This window comes from Urocitellus parryii, chromosome 7 (assembly GCF_045843805.1).
Source record: "Urocitellus parryii isolate mUroPar1 chromosome 7, mUroPar1.hap1, whole genome shotgun sequence".
NCBI classification, from domain to species: domain Eukaryota; kingdom Metazoa; phylum Chordata; class Mammalia; order Rodentia; family Sciuridae; genus Urocitellus; species Urocitellus parryii.
The window spans coordinates 56,384,779-56,412,254 of NC_135537.1; the positions used below are offsets into that span (position 1 = coordinate 56,384,779).

At 33.8% G+C, this 27,476-nt stretch overlaps 1 protein-coding gene across 1 annotated transcript; it reads right to left on the reverse strand.

Annotated features, from left to right (window-relative positions):
• Positions 1 to 925: 925 nt before the first annotated feature.
• Hnf4g (hepatocyte nuclear factor 4 gamma) lies at positions 926 to 25,779 on the reverse strand. The gene is made up of 10 exons (XM_026380183.2): positions 25,644 to 25,779; positions 21,118 to 21,295; positions 16,840 to 16,934; positions 13,852 to 13,958; positions 11,871 to 12,026; positions 8,801 to 8,888; positions 5,798 to 5,950; positions 5,435 to 5,671; positions 4,303 to 4,425; positions 926 to 1,047 (listed from the first exon to the last, which is right to left on the reverse strand). Exons 1-10 carry the CDS (start codon positions 25,777 to 25,779, stop codon positions 926 to 928), a joined length of 1,395 nt encoding a protein of 464 aa, XP_026235968.2.
• Between the last annotated feature and the right edge of the window lie 1,697 nt (positions 25,780 to 27,476).

Genomic DNA, 27,476 nt, shown 5'->3' on the forward strand with positions numbered 1-27,476 from the left:
TAAAAGAAATGGTAATACCTCTCTTATAGACTTACCATGAGAATTAAATGAGGCACATGTATGGTAGATGACTCATTTATCTCCCAGTTCAGTTCTCCCAGAGATATCCAGCATTAGCTGGAACAGGCTTCCCACACAAAGAGGATTACCCTGGCCTCCCTGGGTGCAGGTTTGTGCTAATTTCAAGTCAATGGATGACTATTGCTAGATTGTTTGAGGAGAGAGAAATAAATGTCTCTCTTGGTTTAAACATTGTTTTAGGGGCATCTTTGTTACAGTTTAGCTTATATTCTAACTGATATCTTAGACTACATCTTCAAACATAGATTTCAAAGAGTATACAGTTATTCTTAGAATGGCTTTTTATAATATTCTGAACTTCAGAACCGTGAACCAAAGACATGCTTGTTAGCCACAGAATGCCCATAAGTAGTGATTCTTCTTCAAAGAAATGTCCTCTACTCTATAGTCACTGCTTTATTTTTCTAATCTGCAAGTTTATAATTTATTAAAAAAAAAACTGGGTCATTTCATATTAACCTTGGATTTCTGATCTGTTCTTAGCCAAAAAGAACACTTAGTTCTGCATCACATCACAGCAAAGCAATTATTTACAGATTTAAATTAATATTATGAAAACAAATGAAAGTAGTACATAAGATTTAACCAGTTCAGGCACAGTGCAGAGGCAGTTGGAAACTATATAAACAAATTCCAACTCAAATGTACATTGGTTGCATATGAAAGTTTTACACCATAGCAAAGACAAACAAAATGAGCATATAAACAAGGAAACAGGATACCATTTTATAACAGCACCATGAAGAAGCCTTGGCTAAGAGTTTGCCAAAAGTTATATCCTGAGATATTTCAAGACCAAAAGCCTTTCACATTTGTGCAGTGCTATTCGGAAGTAAACACATTCTCACAATTGCTTTTGTTTGGAGAGGGACTGGTGTGAAATAACTGAAGCTTGATTTGAAGCTATTTTGTACTGTTCTTGTCCGGAGCCTTGTGGTGGTGAAGGTAGTGGGGTTTCAGGAGTTGCTGAAAAAGAATCATAGAATTATCTGTGATGGTAGCACTCAACCTCTCCATCCTCATTAGCCCTACACAATGCCAACATGCATTATTATATTTTGGAAATATTTTTTAAAAGATCATATGTAAAGTACTGATTTGTATAATGCATTTTCAGTGTATAAGCATACTAATGGAAAAGCAATCTCATCTTCCTCCCCAAATACCATTAAATAGTAAAAGATCATGCACACACACAAAAATCTTCATAGTCACTTTTTGGTATTCCTTTCCAAAAAGCATTCATGAGCATTTAATTTCCTAACAAATGCAGTAGAAAGAAGTCAATGACAAAAATTAACAGAATGTTAGTTTTTTCAAATATTAGTAAGCAATCTTCATAATATTTGCAATCAAAATGCACATAAAATTAAAATATATTTGGTTTGGATTCTACTAATTCAGATATATTAGATGGCAAAAAAATTAGAATTAAGATACTTTATAAGTGTTCTGAAATCTAAGCTATAATCAGAAGCGTCTGAAACACACTGGCTCTGTTGTCTCACAATTATTCTATTAATATTGAGCTTGCTGGTCCCTTCCCCTTCAATGCAAAGAGTAAGCCTGAGTAATTAAATATAAAAGAAATTGAATTGAATATAAAAAGTTGTAATTTGAATACTTCACTGTTTAGAATAGTATTTCTTCCTATGGGAATTTTTACCATATAAAATAATCCAGAAGCTATTCTGGAATTTAAAAAAAAAACCTTGAACAATTATTTTATTACTAACAGTTATTATTTCATATGTTTAACAAAACTAATGGCTTGGAAATGTTTGGTCAGCCTGTGGCACTATAAATTTTATAGAGTTTTATTTTTCCCCTCAGTTTTTAAAACCTCTACATAAAACAAGAAAAGTCCCATTTACCAGTCACTTTTATATTATTATTAATATAGATTAATAATTACTTATAAATAACATTTTTACATGTAGTTTGATTGACAAAAGAATATCCAAAATTTTCTTTCAAATTATTTCTGGATATTTAGAATGGATTTTAAATTGCAGTGGCCCTATCTGAAAGTCAAAAAAAAATGCATGAATTTAAATTGAACGAGTTTTGGCTTTGCATAAATTATACATCATTTTTTTAAAAGCAAAGTCAAGTTTAACTTTACCAGTGATTCTCATAAATATTATGCTGAAAGAGGGGAAATTAAAATTGTGATGATGAGATTCTTAAAATATAAGGAACAGCAAATTTGTTTTAAAAATACTAAAACATTAGCATTTAAAAAGTAAAAGATTCTACTCCAATGGACTTCTCAAACTGCCTTGCCAATTGATGCTTGATGTGTTGTTACTATGTTTTACTCCGCAGATTATGAATAAGTGATTTGTGAGAGAAATGATTGCATAGACTTTCTGGCATTGAGCTCTCTTCTTCTCTCCTTCCTCTTATTAATTTATTAAATACTTTGCAAGGATGATCCTAAATCAATCTCTTTCAAGAACATTGGGACCTACGCAATAGGTATGCCATATTGTTTCCAGAATTTGTATTTTTTCCAAACAATTCCATTTCTCATGAAGTAAAAAAAAAAAAAAATGTTTTGGATACAATTTGCCCAAAGCTCTACCATTATTTATATCTAAAGAACAACACCCAGTTCTGTAGTCTCAATTTCCCCTGCCACTAGCTAGCAATCAAGTGGAACTTCCAAAATTGTTATTACATTATATGGAGCACTTGGGTAAAACACATTGCAACTGGTTATTAAAGACTATTGTAAATTCACTAGGCAATGCAACTGTAAATAATAATTATAACACAATAACTCACGTCACTTCAGTGAGACAGCTGGTTTGGCACTCAAAGGCAATGAATCCAAGGTAAATCTTGAATTCACTAGTATAAATTCAGAAGCAGTCAGTTTTAGTTTATCTTTATCAAAAAAAATGTTTATTGCCAGAGTAGCTTAGAAAACTGGACTCTGTATTAAAGCTCCAACAATATCCAGTTAACTTAGCTAGTAACAACTTCTAATATTTACATAGTCATTTGAGTTCCAAAGAGAAGCAGCTCTCACTTTGCACAACTCTGCTACACAAAATTACAATTACCATGGCTTAAATTGCATCACTCTCAAAACAACACTGTTCAAATTTCAATTCCCATGGTAATTCACGTTAACTGTAACTGCATTAATATAAAACTTTACTACTAACTCTACAGTCTACAAATGCCTGCATAAATGACAGATGTGTTTTGTAATCAGTTACTGATCACATCTGTCTGATTGATCACTGAACATCTTTTCTTCAGTCCACACACTGGCAACAAAGTTTAAAGTTCCATTGGTTCCTTGCCTCCCCATGATAAATTCATGTAACATTTTACAAAAAAAAAAAAAAAATGGATAACTGAAAGAGAATTGGCCAATTAAGATGAAAGCAAAGAAAAGAAATGCAGGAAGTGAAATTCAAATCCAACATAGCTGAGCATGGGAACAGGGACACAGCCACTGTCTGAGCCAGGAAGTGATGGAAGAAAAACTGATGAGGAAAATCAATGTGATGAAAGGAACAACAAGTCAAATCAGCAAAAACCTTCACATCAAATAAGTTCTCAAAGATATTTCAAGAAATTAAACATACAAAGGATCAAATGTTGGAAAATGATCCAAACTTCCAAAGGAGTAAAATTCATCAGGACACAGAGAACATTCACACTTCCAAATTGTAAATTATTAAAAAAAAAAAAGCACTGTGCAAATTACTCTTCACAATTCACAAAGAAATAAAAAACTGTTTCTAATGTTTTAGAGTAAAAAAGATTATTCAATTTATCTATACATTTATAAACTATAGGTAAATGAGTTCTTAATGTTTTGACATTTTTAAAGATCTTAATAATCAACACAATTTTTCCACTGATTATTAGGATTCCTTTGTGTGATTGAAAGTTATATGGTCTTTTTATGGTCCTGCACCATCATGCAGAGCTAGGACTACCTGTCTGTTCTTTTGTGTTCCTAAAACCCATGAAGTTCACATCTTCTGTTTATGAAAAAAAAAATCTTATCTAGAGACAATAAATGACTAACTGAATATAACAATTTCCCACAAGTTAGTCCTGGAAAAAAAAATTGTACCCACTTTTTTTTTTTTTTTTGCAATTTATGGGTACTATTGGAGACTTACCCAAATTCAACTATTTCTCAAATAATTAAGTTTCAGAATGTTGTGGTAGAAAAGTAGCTCAGATACTTACAGATCTGGTCCGTATGAACCAATGTGGACATGGGACCTAAAAGTATAGTTTGTCCAGTTAATGGGTCTTGAGACAAATGTGGGTGCATTGGATGATGAAGATGATTTCCATCATTGGAAGCACCTAAAGAAGATAAAGATAGATGCTTGCATTAGTGATATTTATGGAGAATGGCAGGTTTATCTTGGCACAAATATTTGACAGCTTAAATATTGCTGTTTTGCCAAGTGCTTTTTGAGAATTCAAATGTAAATTGATAGAACCACTATCATAGTAAAGAAAATGTCAGCTTTCACTGCACATTGGCTAGATGAATGTTGTAGCATAATGTTGTTTATTAATAATGGACCTTGTGTGCCATTTCCTGGAATCATTAGGTTTACTGCCTATTAGTAAAACAATTCCAAGAATCGCTTACCTCAAGTTTATGGTATTTGGGACCACCCTAATACAATAATCAACCTTTATTTCAGAAAGATATTAAGCACCAGAAAAGTTAAAACACAAATAGTGTATTTATAAGGACATTTAATCTATATCAAACTTTAAATAATTTCTTAACTTATTCTTCACATTTTATTTGCAGCATTAAAATCTCATTTTCTTCTTCTACAATTTTGTGTCAATAACCCAGGAGCAAAAATGTTCATTTTAAGCTATTTAGTGTGTGTGTGTGTGTGTGTGTGTGTGTGTGTGTGTGTTTAGGCTATTTTACAATACCTATATTCTTTAAGATTTAAAGGAATTAGGAGATACACACACACACACACACCACACACTTCTCAAGAGGTCCTAAAAATAGGTAATACATTTCTATTTTCCTTATATGGAAATATTTGAAAATTGAAGTAAAAGGAACTATGAAGGAAAGATGGTGAATTCTGGTAAGAATGGGGATTCAAATCTTTTCCAGTTATTTTTATCCCACTCTAAAGGGTTTTTGCAGACTTTCTAAATGTAACAAATTGAATTTATTATGTCATGGCAGAAGAAGATAAAAATCAGGAGGAACATAAGGCAACTTGAAAAGATGAAATAAATGTAGACAAAAAGTAAGTAAATCGGGCAAACATGCTCTAAGCTACTTAGTGTGATTTGAATCAATATAATAGAAATTCTTAAATGTACTCACCACCCAGTAGCATTTCCTGAAGCAGGTTGTCAATTTTAACCATTCCAAAAAGCTTCACAAACTGTATTTGCTCGATCATTTGCCACGTGATGCTCTGCAGCGTGGGCAGGAGCAAGAGCAGCTCCCCAAACCTGCCCCTGGAGTCATACTGCCTGTCGTTGATGTAGTCCTCTAGACTGATCTGCACTTGGAACCGCATGTTCTTAATTTTTACTGGGTCACTTAGTCCTTTTGCATCTAATAAAAAGACAAAAGGCACCATTTGAAGATTGAATCAAGCTAGCGAATGAGAGGAGCTATTCTAATATGAATAATTAGTTTAATTTTCATTATTTTATTTTTAAGGGGATTTTGAAAACAAACCTGGGTCAAAAAATACAATTGCCTTCAAGCAAGCATACTCATTGTCATCAATCTGGATTTCTTGAAATGGTCGGACAAGCTCATCGAGAACCCGATTGGCCACACGGCTGATCTCGACTTCACAGCTGTTTCGGTGAATGACGTAGTTGTTGCCTAGGAGAAAAAGAAAAAAGAACTACCTCCTTGCCCAAATTGTCAGATATTTAAGGTTTTACAAACCAAGGTTTAGAAGGAGTTGTTAGGGCTTCATCTCTCAGTAGTGTTTAGTGATGTTCGACCTTAGGAGTACTTAAAGGATCAATAAAAATGATAATGGGATCACATGCATTTTAACAACCTCACTTGCTGGTGATAGCACAAAAGTTTAGACTAATACAAGCTAATAATTGACAGGGGAAAATCAAAATATAATGATTAGCTCTCCTCTTTGTCAGTCACCTATTAGTGTCTTACTCATTAATGAACATACTACAAATCCTAAAGAATCTTCCTTGCTTACAGTGGATTAAAAACAGCACTCCTTAGGTGCCCCAGGCCTAGGAAGGAATAAGAACTATTGAGACAGTTTTAAGACGTCTGAATAAAGGAAGTTGATTTTTCAGAATGAGCATGTGTATTCTCATGAGTTCCCTCCATGGATGGTACATTCCCTCTTCTGGGTTTTTTTAAATAGAGGTGAGATGACCACTGTAAGGAGCTGGACTTAAAGGAGTACATTAATTGGCCAGAGAACTGAATCACCCAACCACCTCAAGATCTTTCTTAGTTAGAAATTCTCTGGCTATAATATGATGAATGTGCATTATGGTTTCTGAAAGAAAGCTAAATTATTATTTTCTGTTTTTATAAAAAGCATAATAGTCCAAATTCTTCCACCGTAGTCTAAGACAACTGTTACATTTTGGACCTTGAATACCCCCCAAAGGCCCATGTATCAAAGGCTTGGTTGCCAGCTCATGGAAGGTGGTGGAACATTTAAAAAGTGGGGCCTAGTAGGAGAAAGTGAGGTCCTTGGGGTCATGCCCTTGAAGAGGATATGGGAATCTGTAGCCCCTTCCTGGCCACCATATGGTGAGCATCTCTTCTGTGCCATGCAGTGCATCTCTTCTGTGCTATACACTCCATACCAGGATGCTCTGCCTCACCAAATGCCCAAAGTGACGGGACCAATTGACTGAAAACTCCACAAACGTGTGAAACAAAATAAACCTTTTAAGCTGATTATCTCAGATCATAGTAATAGGAAGTCGATTAACAAGAATCTTCAGATTAACAGCCTCACTCTGTTTTTCCACCCAGCTTTATTGAGATATGAGAGAGAAAAACATTGTATATATTTAAAGTATACTGTAATTTTGTATTTGGGTATCCATATACATTGGGAAATGATTATTATAATTAAGCTAATATATCCATCCTCTCACATAATTACCCTTTTCTGTGGGAATCTTAACCCTTTCTTACAAAAAGTTAACTATTCAGTGTAAAATGATTTAGGATTATATAACAGACGCTGTTTTCTAGGGGATATTGCATTCAGATCTATAGGGAGAACACTATTTGAGATGCTTATTAGGAATGCAGAAGTGTTTAACAGAATTTCAGGGCATAGTCTGCAGTCGTGTGATATGGTTTAGAATCCTGGCTCTCTCCTACCTTTATGCTCCTAGATAAACATGATCTGCCTCTGTTTTCTCATCAGCAAATTAGACTGAACAGAAGAGTACTTATTTAAATGATTAAATGAGAGCAGGTATGTATATGTAAAGTACTTAGAGTAGAGCATTTATGTAATGAGCCCTCACTAAACCTTAGCTATTGTTACATTGTGTTCCATTTATCTATCACAGAAAAATTAACTCATCTGCCCCATGAGGGAGCACAAATCAGAAAGCCCAACCACTGAGGAGGCCAAGGCAGAAGGATTGCAAATTGAAGGCCAGCCTCAGGAATTTAGCAAGACCCTGTCTCAAAATAAAAAAAAAAAAAAAAAAAAAAAAAAAAAACAGCTGGGAATGTAGCCCTGTGGTAAAGCCCCTGGGTTCAATCCCAGTACTAAATAAACAAACTACTCAAATTCGCATTTTGCACAAAGCATGGAGAGGTAAATCTAACAAACATTAGAAGGATCTCAACACTCAAAATCTAATTTATGGAATGAATCTAACAGAATCATGTTATATACATATATAAATGCACCAAAGAGAATATTTCCTTTATATATATGGAGAACATACCAATCAAAAATAAATAAAGAAAGAACTGAAAAGAAGATAAGAAGATAGAAAAGCGAAAGGGAGGAGGAGAGGAAGGAGGAATGGGTATTGAAATAAAATTCCTTGTATGTATATATTTATGTCAAAAGGAACCCAGATACTATGTATAAACATGATGCTATCATAAAAAAATCTATTTTATGAGTTAAGTAAAGGTGGAGTATTGGAACAATTAATGAAAACAAATATTTCCATCTGAGTCTTTCTCCATCTTCGCCTGCCATCCTATTTTGCTTTTTCTATCACTTTTATAAGAATTCTTCAAACATTCCATCAAACCTTTTTCCCTGATTATTTTATAGTATATTAGGGGCAATGAGATCCTAGTGGTTAATCACATTAGAGTATAAAATAGTTATTAAGCAAACAATGAAAGTGTGAAAATACACTGGAACTCTGAAGGTAGTCATTTAAATCACTAATTCTTTGCTCTGCTGAGACTTAACACACCTCAATATTATATTTATTGAGCAACATCTCCATTTCATTTTTAAATATTAATGGTCCCTGATCATTTCACTGTTCTCTGAACTTACACACAATCAAGGCAAGAAAGTATAAAGCTGAGTGAGGACAAAATCAATTAAGTCCAACCTGTGAAGCAAGAGTACCATTGACAGTGTCTGTGAATGCTTGGGACATATAGAATAGATCCTGCATATTATCTGAAGGATGAAATGTGCATGATTTCTTCTTACATTAAAAAAATATGTATATATACACTTACCCAAAAGCAAAATATCTTTATACATCATGGATCTTTTCGTAGCTCCAAGCAGTAAGTGCTCCCCTGCATGAGCTCTCAACAGGGCCACCTTAATGAAAAATTCCAAGTTTAACAATTAATTATAAAATATAATGATTAAAAGATGGCATAATATGAGTCTGATTAAGTTTCAACGTTCTTTAAGCATGGGGCTTTTTTTCATTTTGTTCTAATAAAATATGATATTCATAGGCACTTGATATCAGTAATCTTTCTAGTTTTCTACCCTAGTATGTCAATAGAATGTATTTCTGAAATTTCTAAAAGGACTTAACAAGTGACACAATGGCATGAGAAAAAAATCAGATCAGTTCACTGTTTTGGAGGGAAACAGAATCAGGCTAGAGCTCAGATCTCAGCTTGACCACTCAGGACCCTTTAACCTTGGTGAGGTCCACCTGTATGTTTGGGACTCATTTGATTTCATCTGTAAAGTGGAGGTGGAGATAAAGCATCTCAGAGTTTGCTCATGATGACTAAGGTATAAATTTATGTAAAACATAATCTTCTGCACATAATAAACTAAATAAAAGCAAATCGAGGACTTGTAGTGAAGAAAAGATAGAGATCTGGGTACTGCCACCTTCCAGGTTGAGCTTCTGATTCTGTGCATTAAGTTCTACAATGAGCTTCATTCCTATACTCAGCTGCAGGTGTGGGCACCACCACAAGGAAGAATAGGAAGCATTTCAAATGCAATGCCTACCAGGCTTCTCTGATGTTTTAATCACCTTAGTGCAAAATGTTTGTTTACATCCAAAAAGGACTCTAACTATACAGAAAATCTTAGTGCTGCTTCTCAAAATATAAGCCAAGTCCATCCACTGCTTTCAGGAGTCCAGGCTCTTGTCATTTGTGGCCTGGACCATCCACATTCAGTAGGTATTTTTGCTTTCCTTCTGGGTTCTCCATTATACATCCTTCTACATCATCCTTCAAAGTGATACTTTTAGAATAGTAACCTCTTAATATCATCCCTCTGCTGAAAACTCTTGACTGGTTTCTTATTGTTCTTAGGAAACAATCCAAACTCTCCAATCCTGGCTTCCTAGATGATGGAAGAAATAGGGGAGGTTCCACGTTCTGCCTCTGATCTCCACATTTCTGACTTTATCTTGAAACACTCCTTGTTCACATTGTTCCTGCCTGACTCACAACCCTTGAACCTGCTGTTCCAGGACCCAGTATTCTTTCTGCTTGGATCTCAATGTGCCTGGCCCCTTGTGATCCAGCTCTCAGGAAATATCTTCTCGGATCCTCACTATAAAGTATCTCTTTTCATCCCCAGTCATTTTCTAACAACTCATTCTATGTCATTTTATAGCATTTTATAGAACTTTTCCCCACCTAGAATTAACTTACTCATAATTTGTTTATTTTTTATTGTCTGCCTCTCCCAAATAAAAAACAAACTTTATGAGACTAGTAAGGCAATCTGTATTTTCCTGGCATATTACCCATAGAGCCTAAAACTGCACAGGAGTCTCTTAATAAATATTCACTGGATAAATTTAAGGAATTAACTTAACAAATCTAGGGTTTAGTTTCAGAAACTGTGGAGATAACACCTTATACCACAGAACTCCCTAGAGAATTAAATGAAATAATGTGATTGATAATGTATCTTAAAGCTAATTCCACAGAACCTTAACCACACCACAATACACATTCACTAAACCATGGCTATTAATTTTATACTGTTAATATTAAGTGTCAGTTAGCAAACAAAACCCATTTTTGACTGGTTACTGGATTTCAATTTCCCAGTATTTGAATCATTGTCTTCATACAAAAGTCAGCAACTTTTAAACAAGAATGGTAATAAAAGTATAAAGCTGATAAATAACGTAACCTTACTTATATTGCTTGGGGTGAGACTAGTAGGTTTTAGCAATTTAGTATTATTCATTCTGGCATAACTTTCTCAGTCAAGCTATCTTTATGACATGTCAATAACAGTGACTCATTCCAGGAAAGCAGTTACAGAACATTTTAAGAATTATTTCAGATTTCACAGTATTTTTTTTCTTTGTAACCAGGTGAAATGTTCTTTTAGAAATATAACATCTCACTTCCTAGGATAATTTTTGTTCTCTGTGTAAATATTTTGCAATGTTTTTACACAATCATTCCCCTCCCCTTTATTATTTCTTTGTTTTTATGTTATCAAAGATAAAGAACACTGGTCAAAAGGTGTATAAATATAACTGGGTATAACACTTAACATGATTGTTTTTCTCAATGTGATAAGAAAGGAAACTTTCAAATGATTTTCATCTACTGAAAAAATATATCCTACTTAGTAGAAAGAATTCAAAATGAACCTGAAACAAACTAAACTTCATAGACTAATTAGGAAATCCAAGCTCTTAATTTATTAAAATATCTCAACATATACAAAAATATAACAGTGCATGTATCAGGCAAAGATGACTGTGTCTAATTTTTATTATTTCTCTAGACTTCAGATCATGAATCTGTAGACTTTTTTCCATAACTGTAATTTTCACATAATAAATGCTAGAAGAAAATTAGCAGCACAAAGGACAAAACTTACACTTTAACTGTATAAAGCATCACAAAGACATCAACATATCCTGTTGGGTTTCTGTTTAGGACTGGCCAGGTATTTCTGAGGGATTTTATGTGGGATCTTGGGGAAACCCAAGATACCACAATTTGCCTTTTACCCCTGGACATTTGCTCTTCTAATACCTTGACTCAAAAATGATAGTTATTTGCTGGTCTTTCTCCCTTACATAAGCTCTTGAAACTCCAAGAGGTTAGAACCGTGTTTTGATCAACTCTTATCCAATCAATAAGTCTGCAAGACCTCTAAAACAGAGGTCAAACAGTAATGCCTCTGTATAGAACAAGAAGAGGAAAAGATAAGAAGACCAATCCTTTTCTCACAAGGTAATTTCTCCATTGCCTAATATAGTAAATGTGTTACAAATGGGATTCAAGGGGCACAAAACTAAGGAATTTTCAAAATATGTTTTAAAACAGTCGCAATTTCTTGAATTTATACCTGGTCATCCAGTGGTAACTCACAGAAGGCAGGAATATATTTAGCCCATTCCACCAAGACTAAAAGCTGCTGTTTCATAGATTCGCAGACATCACCAATACTTGCAATTTTCTTAACATTTATGTCAGTGCTGACCCCAGGGCTTGAGGCTGAGATCTGGCATTAAGAAGAACATTATATTCACTTATCATTTAAAATAATACATAGCACTATTTCCCTGTTTCCCCATAACTGTGTGAAGTAAACACCACTGAAGCAGGCAATATCATTGTCACAGGATCTTGAAATGTATTAAACATTCTTTAATTTAGAAATAAAATACACATCCGTTTTCAAGTAAAATTGAAAGCAGTCAATAGATATCACCACACTCTGACAGCAGTATCTTATTTTAAAAGCCAAATGTTTCAACTAAGTGATCACAATTTTGGGGGAGTTTCACACTTCAATAGGCTGCATAAAGAGATAGGTTATGTCCACATGAAATATGCTTTGTGATTTTATTTTTAACTAAAATTAAAATTCCATTCAGGAAGTCCATCTTCAATTTGTTGATCTTTACTCAGAATACATTTATTAGGTGGATAAAGTTTACCAAATTGGGAAGAAAAGATTTAGACAAGAAACCAGAAATACTTGTGATGCTGCATTAAACAAAAGCCCATCAAAATAAACTAAGGAAACCTAAAATCTGATTCACCTATGTTGCAGAGCTTAACATATAATGGTACATTTTTAAAACTGCAAATAATAGGAATAACACAAATACAAAGACGTGGTGTTAAAAAGTGATTTAAAATACTATCTAAAAGTTTTTGTGAACTTTGTTTTTGAACATGAATCTGTGTGTGTCTTCATGTACCTGGCACTTCCTCACAGCCCCCCCTTAAGCCATTCTGTAAATGCTTTATTGGACCATCAAGTAATCTTCAAGTAATAATGATGATAATGGGAATGTCAACCTCATCATATTACCTTTGTGTTATCAAAAACGAAAGTAGCCTCATTGACTCTTTATGAGAACTGATTACTTACCTATTTCATAATTTGCTTTGTAATAGAAAAATATTATTTTTACTTTATAATAGAAAAATATTATTAATGTTTCTAGTAGGGGCAATGCTAAAATAAACTTTCTTTAAAGGATTTCCTCACTGGATCTTTAAGAGGTTTATTTTTATGCATGTAACTAATTATTTTAAAAATTTTAGACCTGATATTATAGAAACTTAAAATAATAAAGTTGTGTTTCCTCTGTGCTTTCTGAATTCTGGGTCTGCATTTAAATACCTGTTTCCATAGCAGACGTCAAGGTGACTTCCTAAGTTCAGAAATCATCTTCAGAGAAAGAAGCCCTAATGACAAGTCTTCACTGTACTTCCCAAAAGTTATAGCAACTGATTTTACAGAATCAACCAATAGTAAAAAATAAATACTTCTTCCCCCTCAACATTGTGGTATGCAGTAATAACTTTTTTTAGGTACCAGAGATTGAACCCAGGGGCACTTAACCACTGAGCAACATCCCCAGTCCTTTTTATGATTTATTTTGAGACAGGGCCTTGCTAAATTGCATGGGGCCTAGATAACTTGCTGAGGTTAGCTTTCAACTTGCTATCCTCCTGCCTTTTCCTCCAGTGCCACTGGGATTACAGGCATGCGCCACTGCACTTGGCCATTAGGAACTATTAATCAACCTTATAAAAAAAACTCTTTTCTTCCCTCGAACAATCTTAAACTGAAATTTATTTGCTTGTTCTTTTTATAATAGGGTCTTGTTCCAAAAAAAAAAAAAAAAGTCAAAATCAAATCAGCAGTCCCCCGAATGCTTACAAAGTAAAAGCCTTAGACTTGTGTAGGTGTGATTTACTTTAGACATGAGCACATTCAGATGAACTTGGATTATTTTAGCACAATGCTAATGTGCAAATAGACATTTCATTCTATTACACAAAGCTAGATACTGGGATGCAGTGCGTACCTGGCGAGACCGAATTTCAGCTTGTGACAGTGTGTTTATGGAGGGGATATTGCTGCCATCGAATGTGCTTCTTCTGGTGCTTATTCTATCACGTTCATTTTGCACAGCTAAGACAGAAAATGCAGAATATTACTGGTTAAATCTCTTTAAGATGTTTCATGATATACAGTTTGAAATTTAAAAAAATACAAAAGAAAAAAAAGCAAGAAATAGTCTTTCTAAAAGACCATGGTGATAGAAAGTTGAACTTTTCATTCTGTACCATTTTCAAAAGTTGGAGTAGCCAGGGGCTTGTCTTTGTCACTAGAGCTCATAAAATACTGTTTGGGACTTCATGATGGCAAGCATGCTATAAAGTGTTGGTTAACCTGTTTTGCCAGGTTAAGTTTTTGATAGATTGGTTTTCTGTTCTCTCAAACTATACACTAACTAGAGGAAGAATGTCACCTATGAGATTGGCCAGGTCAAAGATAAGAATGTATTTTTTGCTCCCAGAAGATATGAGTCATCAATTTTGAAATTCTATTTTCTTTTTCCTAAGCACTACCAGAATAGAAAGTAAATTTATTTAGTTTAGATGATTTTAAGGTTGCAATATTATGATCCCTTATGAAATACTGTCATCGAGATAATTTACAGGTGTTAATTAAAAAAATAAAATAAAATAAAAAAGCTGTATGAGTCTGTGGAATCTCCTGAAAAGACAAAAGTTTGAGTGACAGCTTTTTGGGGAAAAAAAAAAAAAGTCTCTACAGAAGAGGTAGTATTGCATCCTTTTTTCAGAAGGGAAAGGAATAAAATGTATTTCTCCAAATTCCTTGCTGAAATTACATTTTTAAATATAAAGAAGAGCCAGAAGGGGAGAATTAGCTTATATATTTGTATAAATACTCATAGAAACAACAAAACAAGACAAATGTCAAGATGAATTTTAAAAGTTGGAAGGCAAAATTATTTTTCATTTATCAATGAAAAATAATTATCAAAGAGAAAAACACAGCTTAGTGTACCAAACTGTTTAGGTTAATGCTCTAGTCTGTTCTGTTGGAAAGATAGACTGTTAAACTATAAAAATTTTGGCAATTATTATTTTATTATAGAAATATACCAAAGTCTTGTAACAAAGACTCTAAACTTACTATTAATTATGAAGTCCATTAAGTTAGAAGAAAAAATACTGGACTTTTTCACCTTATGAGAGAGTAAGTAGTCTTTAAGTTGGAGTGATTTATTAATATCTTATTTTAATATCACATTTACTGATAGCTTACTGGGGTTTTTGGGGTTGTTTTATTTTTCCTTACCAGAGAGTTATTGATTTTCAACCTGAACTGACTCATTCGGAAATGATTTTGTAGAAATAAAAAAATTAAGATGTTTGTTATGTTTTTTAAAATTTCATTTACATGATCAAGTTTAACCCATGAGCTCCATCCTCAGTCTCCTTTTTATGTTTAATTTTAATTTGTTATATATGACAACAGAATGCATTACAATTCATATTACACATATAGAGCACAATTTTTCATACCTTTGGTTGTACACAAAGTAGAGTCACATCCTTTGTGTCTTCATACATGTACTTAGGGTAATGATGACCATTGCATTCCACCATCTTTCCTATCCCTATGCCCCTCCCAGTCTTTCTTATTTTTTATTGTGAGACAAGGTCTCACGAAGTTGCTTAGGGACTTGCTAAGTTGCTGAGGCTGACTTTGAGCTTGTAATCCTCTGGGCTCAGCCTCCTGAGTCACTGGGATTCTAGGCCTGCACCACCATACCTGGCTGATAATCCAATATTTTAAAAAATAAGTTAATTTCATAAATTGTAAAATTCGTAAAGGAAATATAAAACTGTTATTTGTTTACAATTTAGTAGAGGTAAAGTTTGGGGATCAAGCAGGAATGGAGGGAGACAATTGACAAAGCATCTAATTAATCCCATAAACTACCCAATAGAGCTCTTAGGACATAACAATGTCATTTTTAAAATGAAAAATTGTTTTTGCTTTAATGTTATGAACTTTTTTTTTTGGTCTTCTTTTAAGATTAGCAACCTGAGAAATGCTAATGGATTTTTTCTTTTTTAAAGTTTTAAAATACTGAGAGATAAAGGAAAAACTAGCTATGTTCAAAATGAATTTGATGTATTTTAACTTCTTGAGTATACTGATTTCATTCAATTTTATTTTTCAGCACATTATATACTGTGAACAATGGCTTATTATAGAGACAGGCATGTAGCAAAACTAAAAGGAATAGACCCTTGTAGCTTTTATGCCTGCCAGTGTTTAGAATGTGCTCATCACATTTGTGTCTAAACTACCCATGTTCAGAATGTACCAGAATATAATCAGATTGTTTAATATGTTCAAAATGAACTTAATATATACCATATAATAATAAATACCATATCAATCTATTGGCTCTGTCCCTTGACAGAATATAAACTCTCTAAAAGGGAGGATCATTTTGTCTATTTTGTTTAGTGCCAAAACCTCAACACCTAGAACAGTGATTGGGAAATAGTGTTCAATAGCTATTTGTTAGATGGATGAACATATGAAAAAGTAGATGTTCCATTAATGTTCATGAAATGAATAAAGATATTTGATTATTATTAAGGATAAAAATGTGTTTAAAATATATTTATAAATTCAATCTATTCATAGAATTTGCAATTTATCTTTTGAACTGGATATTTGAATGCTGTTTGGACAATAATTTTGTTGACCACGTAGCATAGTGTTGGGGAGAATTATGTCAGTAGTCAGATAATCAATCACAAGATAAAGACTGGCTCCACCACTTACAAGCTGGGTATCGTGGACTAAATACTTTAACTCAAAGAACTCTTTCACAGATTCTTCACTACTATATTGAGGAAAATTAGAATAAAGTAAAAAGGTTATTGTAATTAATGACAATATTTGTGCATTCCACTTTTCATCAATAATGTTAACTATCATCATCATCACTATTTTTTACCTTCTTTTTTCATTCCTGCTCGAAAACACTTTCTTAATCGACAGTATCTACATTGATTCCTTTTGTCCTTGTCAACAACACATTGGCGACTGAACCTATAACATCAAACATAGATGTTAGCTTACAGCAAACTATCATTTGTCAAAAAATAAAATATACAAACAAATGGATTTTAAATAAGTATAGTCTAATGTTGCTCAACAGAAAGAAGGTATAAGACAATTAACTGTTTCCAGGCTCATGATCAGCATGTATATGGAAATATAAGCCTCACCTCTCACACAGTCTTTATAATAAAATGAAACTGAGTGACTAAGATTTACCCAGTGTACATAATCATTTCTATCATGAGTCATGAAAGTTCAATCTAGTTTTAGACATCTTCTGATGTAAATTCTAGTTGCTTAATGCTAAGTGGTTTCAATGTGAGACAGAATATATCAGAACTCCATTCACCTACACTCTTGTACTTTTTCTCCTTTTAAACATTCTTCAACTAATTTTCAATGACCTCACTTCCAACTGAAATCTATACTAAATGCCAAATTACACAGCTGGGTATGCAGCTCACTGGAAGGACATGAGGCTCTGAGTTTAATTCCCATCAGCTGGAGAGTCAAGTTGCAAATCAAAAGACAATTGACAACATCACTGAGAATGTAATTTCTGCATAAGGATGTATCACTTCACACACATTAGGAAAAAAACAAAAAACAAAAAACAGGCAGTCCAGTGTTGGTGGGGATGTGGGAAAACTTAGAATCGTCATATATTCCTACTTACAATATTAAATGCTGCTGCTGCTGCTTAGAAAGAAAGAAAGCTTGGCATTTTCTCACAAATTAAACATAGAGCTGACATCTGAGACAGTGATTCCACACTAGGGACATAACAAAATTTCTGTCGGTATCAGAATTATTCATAAGAGCCAAAAGTGGAGAGATATGCAGATGAATAAAACATGGTATATCCATACAATTGAATCTTACCATTTGTCAATAAATAGAAATAAGTTCTGATTCTTGTTACAACATTTCTAATTTAAATAAAGCAAGTCAGATTCAAGAGGACACATATTTTATGATTTCATATACATGAAATGGCATACCTGGGCGTGGCGGCACACAACTATAATGCCAGAGACTCGGGAGACTGAGGCAGGAGGATCACAAGTTCAAGACCAGCCTCAGCAACCTAGCAAGGCCCTAAGCAACTTAGTGACACCCTATCTCTAAGTAAAAAAAGAACAAGGCCTGGGTAATGTAATTCAGTGCTCAAGCACCCCTGGGTTCCGCCCCTGGTACCAAAAGAAAGGAAAAGAGAAAAGTTCAGAAGAGGATTATTAATCTTTTAAGTAAGATTAGTAATTACCTCATATTGTTGAAAAAGGAGCTGGGGCAATTGGGAAGTGATTTCTAAAGGTTCTTCGTAGGGTATGAAAATGATCTAAATTGATTGTTTTGATGGTCACACAAATCTGAGTATGCTAAAAAAAACTGTATTATGTACTTAAAAATATATATAGTCTGTTCTAAAACTAGTTTGCCATTCACTGTTGGTAGAACTTGAGGATATTAAATGACATCAATCTACATTTGTAAAATGGGGCAAAGGTCTTGCTTTAAAAGAATGTTGTGTGAATGTACTCCAGAGTTTGGGGCACATGTTAATCATATAATAAACAATAACATTTCTTCAAAACTCTTATCCATAGGCACTGATATATACTGATCATTTAAAGTTGATTATTAAATGATGAGAATAAAGTAATGCATTTTATTACATATAAAATTTTTCTTTAAAATACATGGGTGACCACTTAAAATAGAATGAGATGTTAAAGACTACTTCAAATGAGCTAAAGGAGAGATGTGTATTCAGAGTGAGGAAAAACCTTGTTCATTTTAAATGAGAGTTGAGAAGACTCGGGAGAGAGGATCCGATGGCTAAAAATCACAAGAAGGAAAACATAGCCAATCAACACTAAATTAGTAGAAAAATTGAATAAACCTATTATTAAGTACCTATGGTATATGGAATCCTGGTATAGAGATTAAACAGAGGAATACTACCTTTCTCTTCCATTCAAGAAAATTATAATCCAATAGAGCACACAGAAATTTATAAGTAGCCATTATCAAAAGCATCATGTGAGAAGTATTGAAATAGGAGTTTGAAGTGCTTTAGGAAGGACAGTCTGGCTTTCTGTGTGATGGAACAGTCAGAGAGCCTGAAGGTGGAATTTCTGAATCTCAGGAACTGCATCAATCTTAGGTCAAAAACGCTTTATGCTCCTAATATAGAAGCACCAACATAACTATTTTCTACGTGGAAAATCATAGCATCTGCTTAATACCAAAACATGTAAATGGGGCTATGTTGGCAGCAGCATGCATTATGCTTAGGAGCAAGAAGTTAAACCATACTTGTGACTAGAATAGTTTCTAAACTTCTAAAAGCCGCTTCGGGGGGAGCAGTTCTTTCCTACCATCCCCATACAGACCCCATGAAAATCCCAAAGCTCTTGTCTTGGTCCTCTTGGCTTCTTAAAATCTGTTCTTGGATTTAGGTGTCTGAATTGACATTTTTTCATATATGTACATTACACTTTTAACAGACCACCTAATTCCAAAAAAAAGTCTATGTGTTGTTTTGCTTTTATTTTAGGTGTTAATTACTCAGGAGTACTCAATAATTAAGGTAATCCTACAGAAAATGTTTATGATGGAGGAAATTTATTTACATTTTACTTCCAGAATTTTTATGTCTACATAAGCAAAACCCATGTCAATACATATTTTTGTTTATTTACCAAGTTTTTAAAGTGAATAATTGATATATCTTTCAGCTGTTAGCCTAGATCAAACTTTCATGAAAAAATTTGTAGGGAATCCTAGGAAGATATTTCAGGATTTGGCTATTCATATTAACTTTTATTACAGCCTGGAAAATGAAATGACACCTTGGAAGAAGGCTAACTTCTTCTTAAATGACCATTTTCTTAGAACAATGTAAAAATGCTAACATCCTTTTCATTGACAAAGCAAATACAGATTTTCTTCTGTTATTGATTTTGGTCAGTAGCCCATATTCAACTTAGATATAATATGCCTTCAAGAACTGTCATATTGCCAGGCTCAGTGGCACATGATTATAATCCCAATTGCTCAGAGGCTGAGACAGTCAGCCTCAGCACAAGAGAGGTGTTAAGCAACTTAGTGAGACCCTATCTCTAAAGAAAACACAAAATAGAGATGGGGATGTGGCTCAATGGTCAGGAGCCCCTGCATTCCATCCCCAGTACTCCCCCACATGCACAAAGAAAGAAATGTCATATCAATAAGGATGCAATAATTAAACCTAACCTGTGTTGTGATATTGACAAGAAAACATTTTAAAAAACTATGTGTGTCACATAAAATGTAAGTAAGTAAGCTTTAGACAAGACATTTAAATTCAATGTCACAAAAATGGTAGCATGAGAAACAAGTTTAAATTTTAGAACTGAAAATTAAATTTCATTCACGGAAACTGAAAATGTCCAAAATCATCTGTACTTTTAAAATTTTGTTTTAAAAGCTCCAAGATGTAGTGCAACACTAAAAGGAAAATCAACATAGGGAGAAATAAACACATTGAGAAACCATTTAAGTACAGATTTTAAAAATGTATAGTGGTATACAAGCATGGTAAAACAATAAAGAGACACACAGAAAAGATCAACATCAAATTCCAGATGGTAGGTATCTCAGGGAGTCTAGGTAGAAAGAGAAAGTGGGAGGTAGCCATTGGAAGATTCAGCTATTTTGGTCTAAAATGGGTCGTAGGTGGATTTTTAATTTATTTATATCTTTTTAAGTCTAATCTGTTTCATAAAAGAAGAACCACCTGTATACATACCCCCCACACACTCTTTCATTGCCAGGTAGAATTTTTCTACCTAGAGGTACAGATATAAGGAAGCTCTAAATACATTTTTTCTTTTTGCTTTTATTTTTTCAGGGTGGGAGGTACTAGGGATTCAACCCAGGGAAACTTTACCACTGAACTCTACCCCCAGATCTTCTTATTTTTTATTTGGAGATAGGGTCTCCCTGAGTTACTTAGGGCCTTGATAAATTGGTGAGGCTGGCTTTGAACTCACAATCCTCCTGCCTCAGCCTCCAGAGCCAGTGGGATTACAGGAGTTCACCACTGCACTTAGCTCTTCCCTTACTTTTTGCGTGCTATTTCAAACATCTCAAAAGATCATTTTCCTTAACGGAGCATGTGAAGTACCTGCAGGAATAAACATGACTCTTGCGTATGCTGCGTCGAAAGAAGCCCTTGCACCCGTCACAGCTGGATGCCCCATAGTGTTTTCCTGTTGCTCTGTCCCCACATATCGCACACAGACAGTTGACACCGACACCGTTGTCTGTGGTATTCATACTTGTTGTCTCGGGGGCAGAACTATCTGTTAAAAAAAAAAAATGAAGAATAGATTTAGAGTTAGTACTGAATATTCTTGATTAAATTGCTCTAAAAATTATACATGGGCCCCAAAGAGTCCATTTCTTGACATGCTGGAATCTTTAAATCAGGGCTTTTCTTTTAAACTCTGGCTGGTTCTTTCATAACTCCCATCTCATATTTCTGACCATTAGATTTTGGGAATCCATGTGGTTCAGTCCCCCTGTTATACTTTTTCCCAAAGGAAACTTATACAGTTGCATGACATTAAAAATCATCTGTATAATGGGGAAAAAAATCTTTAAATATTGTTTCTAATCTGATCTCTCCTTTGGAAATCAGTACCTATTCAATATTTTGAATATTGTACCTATTCAATATTTTCAAGTACCTATTCAATATTTTCACTTTGAAGTCAAATAAAAATCATAAATTAATGTATCAAAAACTAGAACTTTGATTTTTTTTTCCCATCTGTAGAACTAGTTCTTTCTTCAATCTTCCTTATATAAGCCAATGGTTCCATCTAGTCCCTGGCGCCAAAACTTGAGAGTCATCCTTGCATCCTTTTGGTCATCCTTCCTCTCTAACTCAGTAGTAAATTAATATTTGAAATACACATTTATTCCAAAGATTTCCCCCTTTATCCAATTGATCATCATCCTTCCCATGGACTTCTGCAACACTTTCCCATCTAACTTCCCTGCTTCTTTTAATTTTTTTTTAATTATAATTTGTTATATATGACACAAGAATACATTAAAATTCATATTACACAAATAGAGCACAATTTTTTATATCTCTGGTTGCATACAAAGTATATTCAGACCATTCTTGTCTTCATGCATGTACTTCGGGTAATGATGTCCATCTCACTTCACCATCTTTTTGACCCTCTTGCCCCCTCCCTTCCCCTCCTTCCCCTTTGCCCTATCTAGAGTTTGTCTAATCTTTCCATAGTCCCCCACCCAACCCTACTACAAATCATCCTCCTTTTATAAGAGAAAACATTAGGTATTTGGTTTTGGGGATTGGCTAACTATACTTTGCATCCATTTACCTGCAAATGCCATGATTTTATTCTCTTTTATTGCTGAATAATATTCCATTGTGTACATATACCACATTTTCTTTATCCATTCATCTACTGAAGGGCATCTAGAGTGTTGTACAGTTTAGCTATTGTGAATTATGCTGCAATAAACATTGATGTGGCTGTATCCTTGTAGCATGCTGTTTGTAAGTCCTTTGGGTATAGACTGAGGAATGGGATACCTGGGTCAAAAGGTGATTCCATTCCCAGTTTTCCAAAGAATCTCCACACTGCTTTCCATATTGACTGCACCATTTTGCAGTCCCACCAGCAATGTATGAGTGTGGCTTTTTCCCCCACATCCTCACCAACACTTAACTGTTGTTTGTATTCTAACTTCCTTGCTTTTAAGCTTGCTCCCCCCTCTGTTTATTACCCCAAAGCCACCCAAGAGATCTTGACATAAGAAATCCATACCATGTCATTCTTCTGTGTCTAACTCACCATGATGTGTTACTAGATAGAATAAATCCTATGCCCTTAACCAGAGCCTGTAAAACACTGCATGATAAAATTCCCTGCCTTTGCCAACCCCACCTCTCTGATCCCAATGTTTGGTATCACTTTTCATCCTGTTTACTATTCTTCAGCAGTGTTACCATTTTTTGTTTGTTTCTTGAAGCCCTAATTTGACCTTGGAACTTTTTTACACTTGTCTGGAAGGAAATTTCTTCTGTAAGACTTTAAAAAGTTACCTCTCATCTACCCTTCAAGTAGAACTTGGAGCTTGGCTATTATTATTATTTTTATAGAAATGCCCTTGCCTAAAATTATATTATGTATTGGTTTGCTCATTTGTAACCCATCTTTATGCACAGAATATAAACTTCAAGATGTCAGAGAATTTATCTGTTTTCCAGCTCTTATAATTGTGCCGGCATCTACAGGACATCTAATGTATAGTTGTTTTTTTTTTGGGGGGGGGAGTGCCTGATGTTGGGAATTGAACCCTGGGTCTTGTGCATGCTAGGCAAGCACTTTACTAACTGAGCTATACCCCCAGCCCCCTAATGTATAGTTTTGTAAGAACAGGCATTAAAAATAAACATGTAGTAAATAAATATATTTTAATGAGTTGATATTGTTGAATGCATCTTTAAAATCTGTATGTACTCAAAATATATTAACTATAAGGGAATATATTCCAAGTACAGTAGCACATGCCTCTAATTCCAGCTACTCAGAAGACTGAAAAAGGAGGAGTATCATCATTTCAGGGACCACTTGTGCAACTTAGCAAGGCTCTATCTCAGAAAACAAAACAAAATCTGGAGGCTATGGAAGGAGGATCTCAAGTTCAAATCTTACCTCAGCAACTTAGCGAGGCCCTAAGCAACTTTATGAGTCCCTGTCTCAAGATAAACAATATTTTTAAATAGGTCATATGATGTGGTTCAGTGGTTAAGTGCCCCTGGTTCAATACTTGGCAGATTGCACCCCCCCTTCATCCCTCCCCCAAAATAGAAGAGGCTAAGTGGCTCAGGAGGATCATGAGTTCAAAGCCAGCCTCAGCAAAAGCAAGGTACTAAGATACTCAGTGGAACCCTGTCTCTAAATAAAATATAAAAAAAGAGGGATGTGGCTCAGTGGTTGAGTGCCCCTGAGGTACCCATCCCCCACCAAAAAACAGGCTAAGATATAGCTCAGAAGTAAAATTCTCCTGGATTCAGTCCCCAGTACCCTCCACATGTAGTATATTAAAATTTTAATTTACCATAAATTATATAATAATAAAGAACTCATTATATCTCTATTTAATATAAAAAAAGTAAAATTAAAGGTTGTCATATCCCAGTTACACCCCATGACATCACATTTATTCTACTTACTAATGCTTCTGAGTAAACTGCTATATATAATTTCATAAAGTCATAAAAAACTTTAATGGGAATATATTTAAGGTTCATCATCCTACACTATAGAACTAAAATGCAAAGAATTTGTCTTTTAGTAACATTAACAAAAACATTAGCCATATGGAAGTCAAAGTGTTTAAAATTGGTTATATTCTAAATATTAGGTGGAAATATTAAAAACAAATTTAATTCTAAGTTTAGCAATAGTTACATATAATTGACAGTTATTATAAACAAGTTAAATAATAATTGAAAAATAGCCATACAATTTAGTTATTATAGCATACATTGGTAAATTCTTATAGTAAATCTGTTGGTATCATTTAGGAAGCTAGAGTCATTTTTTAAAGTCATGATTCTATTGAGAAATTCTATGAAATATGTCTACTCAAAATAATTACTTCCTAAGGGTTGAACAAGAGGTGCATTTTAACTCTATTTGTGCTTAAATTTCAGAATTCATCTTTTGACATTTTTTTTTAAAACCTCCCTGTTAAAAAGGAAATATAACTGGAATTTGCTTACTGGAAATATAACCAGAACATGTGTCATAAAAATTGTACATTAAAGTAGAATATTAGGATACTTTTAATATAAATGATTTCTCAATCCTGACCTAAACACATATGCACACATACACACACACACACAAAAAAAAATTCCAAAGTATACACAATCACAAGATATTCGAAGTTCTAACAATTACAGTCTGTCTTGGACGAGACTTATACTTGGGGGAAAAATCCAAATTCAAAGACAATAGCAAACTGTATTATGCAAAGACAATTCATGTCTTATTTAAAGTTAAAATGTTACAGTAGATAAATACCAAGAGCTTTGTGTGGCTAAACATTAGCCTGTCAAGTGAGGTTATAATATAAACCTCTATTTCTTTCCATATTTCTGTTCAACACAAAAGCTTGACAGTGATTTTAAATGTAGTTTCTCCTCAGCAGCAACCAAAAACTGGAATAATGAAAGGAGGAGGCAATCAGTAAAAGTATTCAGTGTTCTATAGAAACTCTGTTCCATAAGTCATTCTAAATATTGCATAGAAAATATTTTTTCACAGCCAATCTGCCAATGTTATTTATTACTGTGATTTACAGCAAATAAAGTATCTGCTGAAACTACTCCTTTTACCTCTCTAACTAGCCCATGACAGAATTCTGAGGTTACTTTATTACACAAAACTGGGTTTTTCTACTTGTAACATAAAATAGCCATAGCATTATTAATTTAAATTTTGTGATGAAGTGCAAAAACTCAGATTTGTATCCTTAAAAAACAAGCCTTGATTTCTCCAGCAATAAAACCCTGAGCCACCACCTTTGGGAAGCTCAACTTCACTTCTCCCTGCTATGTTTACTTTTTCATAGTTCTATAAGCAGATGAGCACTCACCATTTGAATTATATAAAATCTGCATCGTTTCAAATTCCAAAGTGGTATAATTTGGGTCCAAAACTTCACTGTAATTTCCCACGTCCATGTCCAGAATCGGTTCTGATATCCTCATCATCGACTGAGAGACACACATACAAGTGGCACCGCAAGCCCAGAAAAACCCAGTGTTTTGCTTTCAATCTGAGAGTGATAATCCAGAGCTAAGTGTAACTGGGTGACTTAAGAGCTGCAGTGGGAGGGGCTGTAAAACTGTAACCATCCTGCAACAGGTCATATTTTACCTCTTTCTTGTTTTATGGCATATGAGAGCAACTCCTTGTGATAATCTTGGAATGCTTCATGGAATTGCCTTATCTGAAGTGCTTAGTGAACTAACATGATTTTCTAAATTGATTTCCAGTAGACAATAAATGAAGTCATTAAGAGAAGGATTAAACAGAAAAGGGAATCTCTCAGGTTTGAAGCAGCAATTATTATGTGAAGTAGCTTATTTCAGGGGCTTGGAACCATCCATATAACACATATTTTGAAAGGCAAAATTTACTGTTACAAAATTGATGTGTCAAGACTATAAATGAAGACTGAACAGTTTCAAGCTTTCTTACATGTACAATAAAACTTTATTTTGTAGGAAAATAAATTTGTAATTTGTAATGACAGGGATTTATGGTACATTCCAGTAGCTTCCTGGGAAGATTCCTAATATAATAGTCTCTGTCAGTTTCTGGGGTTTTGTGCTTTCACATTTGTAAATCTCCCATAGTTAGAGCAGTGTATTTTAGTTATTCAATTAATAATTGTTAAATAAGGAAGATTTCATTCTTTTTTCATTTTCTGATGCTTGTCACATTAGTAGGCATTAACTGAAGTAAAATTGTCCCTAACATGTGCATTTACACATACCTATCATCAATCTTCATCAATATAACATATATGTCTTTTATGTATATTTATGGCATTTAGAGTTTGGGGAATATTTAGATGATGGGATTCAATGAGCATATTTTATTGACATGAAAATACATGCACTGACATAATCTTCAAAGAAAGAATTGTAGTACCATTTACATTATAAATTTGAGAATTCGTTTTTCTACATTTGTGAAGATTAAAACAAAGTAATTCTTCTTAATCAATATCTTATATTAATGAAACGTGTGAATATACTGTCTTAGATATTATTGTAGTTTTCATCCAGAAAAGCTATCCTAATATAAATTCAAAATCATGTCCCATGTCAAGGACCTTGAAGAAAACCATAGTCATATTAACAGCCAAATTTACTAAATCAAACAGTGATCATTGGAACAGTCCTTTTGCTCTCATGTTCTGTATACTTTTACTCATCTTAACTATATAATAATAAAAATAATGTTGTTGAACAAATTTTAGACTAGTTTTCTCTAATGAAGACAAAACATATTGAGTTTTTGGAGAAGTTACAGCAAAAAAAAAAACTATTTGTTTTTATTTGTACAAATATTTCTCATTGTGTTGTAAAGTAACAAATATGTGTTTCTTGTGAGGATGAAAAGGATAAATCGCGCATTGGTCCCAATCTTTCTCATCTATGTGGTTACTAACCAATACTAAAGGACATCACCAGTGGGAGTGTTGCAACAGGAGGTAAAAAAGAAAAAAAAACCTTTAAAAACTTTTATTTTAAAACTGAAAACACTAAAAGAAAGTAGTTATAGCTCAGTAGAGTAATTTTGTCACAGTTTTATCATTCTACTCCACGTTGTTCCCATGGCAGACATCACTACCAGACCAAAGCATCTAGTTCTATGGTGAAGGGCTATCAAGTCATCTCAGAACAGATTTTCAAGT